The sequence below is a fragment of the Crassostrea angulata genome, chromosome 3 (assembly GCF_025612915.1).
Source record: "Crassostrea angulata isolate pt1a10 chromosome 3, ASM2561291v2, whole genome shotgun sequence".
Taxonomy (NCBI): Eukaryota; Metazoa; Mollusca; class Bivalvia; order Ostreida; family Ostreidae; genus Magallana; species Magallana angulata.
The window spans coordinates 17,809,644-17,815,231 of NC_069113.1; the positions used below are offsets into that span (position 1 = coordinate 17,809,644).

A 5,588-nucleotide genomic window follows, 5' to 3' on the forward strand; every position below is an offset into this window, starting at 1 on the left:
ATCGAATATACGACTGCATTAAAATTAATCGAATACTCTTTCAAGTCGGATTCACATAAATAATAGGAGGAATGAAATCATCCTGCGATTAGTTTTTCGCAATTATCAATATATGATTTTTAAAAAAAGTAAAATGCAAAGCATTCATAGGTAATCACCTCTATTTGATCGCGTAAAATACACACCTAACTGTAATAACTCTTAATCAACTCTCAATCAATTAATGCTTTTATTATATATTTTATCTTTCTTGTTAAAAAAAAAGAAACATACAGATTAAACTTACCCAGCTTTCAGTACTCTCAATGCTTTGATTCATCATTGTAATCACTTTGACTAAAGATCCAGTTGTGTAATATTTCAGACACGACATCAAGCGTTTAACTTATTCGGTTATATTTAGAGATAACTAATTAAAAGTGAGAAGTATTTTATAAGAAGGCCTTCTGCAATTTAATAGAGTTCTCAGAAATGACACGTTATGTTTTTTGCAAGAAATTACCATCTCACATCAAAGATATAAATCTACACCCAATGTAAGGTTAAATAAATGAAGAAAAAAATCACTCAAATTATTTAGCAACATTGGTGTTACATCAAAAGACGTGAACACAACATCTAAGACAAGTCTCAGTGTTATGCATGTGTTTTTTTTCCCTTCTTTTTCTCAACTGTGATAGAAACGAGTGAATATTCTGAAACCTTTTTTTTTCCACTTTGATCTTAAGGTTAAAATTAATAGCAAACATTTTAATAGATACAAAAAAAGAAATGTGGCTTTCTTTTTTAATATAGATTTCAAAATATGTACTGAATTAAACGTCATTTGAACTCCTTATCCTTCATTTGTCTGTAGTTGGACACAATTGTCACTGACGCCGTTAATTACTATATACTACTATACATTACTATATAATTACTATACTATTACATAAGAGGCGCCTGCTTACAAAATGCCAAGTAGGCTAACTTGTAGACGTGCAAGAAAGCATATGCTTTGATGATTATAACATTTTTTCGTTCTCCGTTGCATTGATCGGTGCACTTTCTGCATGATGTTGATTATGATGATGATAATGATGATGGTGACACATTTTACAAAAACCAAACATGTGTTTAAACAGTCGATCAAGAGGTTCAAGTGACCGAAAATACACAGGCAAAAATTTCCAATTTCGAAGCCATTTAGGTAGCCATTCAGGTTTTTTCCTCTGAAGAAATTTTATAACGCCAACGGCAAACACGATAAAAAGGAAGATAGTTCCAACGGCAGTTAGAACTTCCCAGCCTGCCTGGGCTAATCCAAAGACAACGAGGGGAAACAGGAAGAATCCAACTACCAGATAGAATAGCGCGAACCAACGATACTTGGCCGAGGTGTTGCCAAGAAATTTAGATAGACGTATCGGAAATCTCATGAAAGGTATCGGATACCAAAGACACATGGCTGAAAGGTTAAAAAACAGATGACACATCGCAATGCGGAGGGAGTTTTGAAGCTGTCGAGTTCCGCCTCGTGTGTCTGTTGCAAGAGCTGCTAAAATGGCCGTTGTTGTTGTTCCAATGTTGGAACCAATAGACAATGGATACATTCTATCGAGACTTACGACCCCAATGCCTACTAGAGGGGTCAAGGCCGATGTAAAAACAGAGCTGGACTGGACCAAGACAGTAAAGCCCATTCCGATTAAAATGGCGACGTACCCAGTAAAGTAGGCAGCTTTTCCCGGGAAATTGTAATTTACAAATTTCTTTATAGCAGTACGAATGTGTCCTTGAAGAAGAGAGTTCAGTAACTTGACAATTCCGAACAGACACACACACAACAGAGTGAGGGAGACAATCAACATGATTGTCCCTATTACGGAATCTGTCAATCCAGAGTCCACAAATAGATGAGAACCTGATAAAAGAATAAATATATCCGTAAAAAGTGTTTTCCTGACAACTCAGAGAAGAACAATGCTAGTTTGCAGTATTTAATCATTATATATACTTCAAGTTTTTTCTTCAGTAATTAAAAGTTTGAAACAGTTTAACTTTACATTTCTTAAGACAGTTGGTCTGGGTGATATTGTATCCCGTTTCGTTGGTAGTTGTGGTTTTCTTGGACAGACAACACGTCTTCAGCAAGCTGTAATCTTTATCTCCACCCTTTGCTATCAAACCAATCTTCTTGGAGTCGATCTGAATTTTTAAAAAAAATGCCTGATGATTTGACTCAAAACACAGCATATGGTTTGATTGTTTATAATATCACGGAATATTGACAAAAAACTTCAATATGGTATATAAAAGCATTGAGTTGCACGATGGCGTACTTGTATTATAAGTTTGGTAAATGGCTTTGTGACTGCTTTCAGCAAGTCCTTATTGGCATCTTTTGAGGTCTCCAATCGCATGTGTCCAATGATAGCCCCAGTCAGATGATACAGGTAGTCTAAACAGTCATTGAAGATCCATGCATGTACGCCACTATCAGCGTTTTATGATTATTAACACATGAACTATTTTGTACATGTAGCAAAATACGTGTACGTATACTAACCCGTGGCCACCTCCAGGGGAAGCAGTACGATGACAGACAGCCAGTTAAACATGTCGTGGACCGTGGCGCCTGCAAACGCCCGCCGGAAGTCGTTACGATGAGTTATCTCCCCCAAGGAAACCAGGGTGTTGGTCACGGATGTCCCTATGTTGGCACCCATTATGATTGGGATGGACAGTTTTACCGTCAGAACTACAGGAAAAGAATCACACAAGTTTACATGCTCGGGTCACGAGGCACCGTCTTACCCTTATGATGGCCTTAACCACCATCGCCCCCCCCCCCCCCTAAAAAAAAAGATTTTATTCCCAATTCAAAACATTTTCGACAAAAAAAAAAGGGGAGGTATAAATTCAGTAATTCGAATGATTGTTATTGAATCCCATTTAAATCGTGCATGAGTTTGTGTTTTGCTGTTCATTTCACAGTGAACTGAGCAGCAGACGTCCACTCACTGTCGGCTGCCACCATGCTGACTACAATGGAGGTGGTGGTGGAGGAGCTCTGGACCAGCACTGTAGACAGCAGGCCTATCATCACCCCACACACAGGGTTACGGACCAGCTCACTGTCCTGGAACACACGACCAGCCGTCTTACCTTCAAAGAAACTGTATTGTCTATTCGAAATAACATTTTAAAGTCATATCATCCATTTCCATGTTAACTATATGATTAAACTATTATGAAAGGTCAGAATTTTGAACTCTGTGAAAACGATGTTTACACTGCGTGTACACCCAATACACTAAAAGAAACTGGTTGTCTATTCGAAATAACGTTTAGTTATAACATCATTACCATTGTAACTACTACAGTATATGATTAAACCATTTATGAAAAGGCAGAGTTTTAAACTTTGAAAAACGCTATTTATACTGCATGCACATTTACTGCATTCAAAGGTCAGAGTTAAAACGTTAATATGGACAGTAACCTTGAAAAGGTCGATTCAAAGCAATGCAAGGTGAAATGTCATTATTGTATTTAAATCAATATGGGTGTGTTAGGTATTTATTATATTCAAGTTAATTTTTGTATCAATTTAACTCAATAATATACTTAACATCTTCCTTCTTTTTTTTTAAACAAATATTTGTTTATATGAGTTTGCTTAAAGAGCAATATATGTGGTCGCAATTCACAACAACAGCACCCCCTCCCCCGCAGAAACAAAATTCAAATTTACATTTTATTACCTTGTTTTGAAAAAGAGAAATTTGCTCTTTTCATCATTAAAACATTTCTCTTTCTCTCTCTTTTGGAGAGCACTGTCATCTTATCCACCAAACGGGCAAGTAAGGTAAGTAATAATATAAGAGAGAAAAACACTTATCCTAAAAGGATTAACATAAAAATCATAACCCTGAAGGGAAAACTTTCTCTATAACACTTATAAAAAAAACTCTCCTCACAAATAGCTTGGTTTTTTTTTTGTCTGAAAGGGTCTTTCCGGATATTGACAATCGTTTTTATTCGTGGGGTCAATGTTCGTGGATAGCCAAAATTTTTCTGGTTCGTGGGGGATGTAATTTCGTTGGTTGTGTAATCGGGGTAATTTTAATAAATATTAAACAAATGATGGAATATACGTTCGTAGGGATGTAAATTCGTGAGCAAGGTTTACCCACGAAAGCCACGAACATTGGTCCCCCAATGATGATTCCACAGTACTAGTATTCTATATTATTTGTTTATACCCCCTAGAAGTCTGAAGGCTGAGCTGAGAAAGTCCAAAGAACAGATAAAGAAATAGAGGCACGTGAAGACTAGCAGGATCCGCAGAGAAGTCCAGATACATCGGAATACCTTCCCTTTGGTGTCCAATTCTTTAGGGAAAAAAATAATACAGTATACATGTAAAAACGTTTATATAGAAATCAAATAATATTAGTCTGCTGAACTTTCATACTTAAAATAAATTTATATGCAATCTTAGATTGCTTTTGGGTTTTAATTGGAAATATAATATTTGCGTACTTTAAAGTAATTCCAAAACATGATTTTTTTTATGTTTGATAAATCATCATGTAATAATGCCACCTTCCCATGGAGTTTCTGTGTCTTTGAGTTCAGGACCAGCCCAGGGGTCTTCTGGGGGTGAAGTCGTTGTTTGATTCTGAAAATCAGATTCGATATACTAGTAGGTCCGTTTATTTTGATAATAACCTTACTACTAACTTTGTAAATTGAATACTCAGTAGCTTGTAAAGTGGTTTTACGTCCAAAATGTATCACACCCTATATCTATAAGAGAAAATGCGCTTGCATAGAGGCAGTGTGGGTTACTCAATATTCAAAAGCAGTGCCCTAAATGTTACGCCCGTAGCTTTTCGTAAAAATCGTCATTCTATTTCTCTAAAGTAGTTCGATGTTGTTTAACATACAGAGCATCGTCAGTCGTTGGTTTGTGCTTTTGTTAGGAAGAAGCGTGGACGAAAGGCAAAACAACAAGTAAACTGATAAAATACTGTACATCATGAGCCAGGTAGAGTTTTCATTTAAACGCCTTCGGTACATACGTAACCCGGCAGCCTACGGCAAAAAAAATCTTACACATGTATCTTTTACGTTTGTTATAGATTCGTACTTGTAAAGATGATCTAGGAAAACAAAATGTCCTTATTCTATGAAATATCTTCAGTTGTTGCAAAATACCATCACATAAAAAGAGCAGAGACGCTGTGGGTGTTTTCTGTACATTCCCCAAATCGACCGAAAACCAGATAACCCTTTGTACACACATACTCGTATACTAGTATTTCAAAACGGACTGTCTAAAAGATCATATTTTACATTCACAGTCAAACTTGTCCCCTCGCCTGGTGGTCCCTCTGTGAAATGGTCGGTTCCCGCCACACGGGAATCACCTCCCTCCCCCAATGGTTCACAGCTGATTGCCTCTGGGTCGTTCTGCATCCCTGGGTACGTAACGTGTTGTTCAGTATGGTAAAAACTGCGAATATCCTGTCACTTTGTCACTCCGACGGGAGATGCCAGCTCTTCTGCTGATTGTGTGCATGCTCCCTGTGTTATAAGGA

The 5,588-nt window shown here is 37.0% G+C and overlaps 1 protein-coding gene across 2 annotated transcripts; it reads right to left on the reverse strand.

Moving 5' to 3' along the window:
- Positions 1 to 212: 212 nt before the first annotated feature.
- On the reverse strand, positions 213 to 5,588 carry LOC128178726 (sodium-dependent phosphate transport protein 2B-like). 2 transcript variants are annotated; one of them, XM_052846026.1, is made up of 8 exons: positions 5,350 to 5,588; positions 4,591 to 4,666; positions 4,248 to 4,376; positions 3,004 to 3,147; positions 2,549 to 2,740; positions 2,322 to 2,440; positions 2,046 to 2,187; positions 213 to 1,903 (listed from the first exon to the last, which is right to left on the reverse strand). In XM_052846026.1, the coding sequence occupies exons 1-8, from the start codon at positions 5,464 to 5,466 to the stop codon at positions 1,005 to 1,007; spliced, it is 1,818 nt and encodes a 605-aa protein (XP_052701986.1). In that variant the 5' UTR covers positions 5,467 to 5,588; the 3' UTR covers positions 213 to 1,004. The 2 variants fall into 2 exon arrangements, with proteins under 2 accessions (XP_052701986.1, XP_052701985.1); XM_052846025.1 differs by having other exon boundaries at positions 5,344 to 5,587.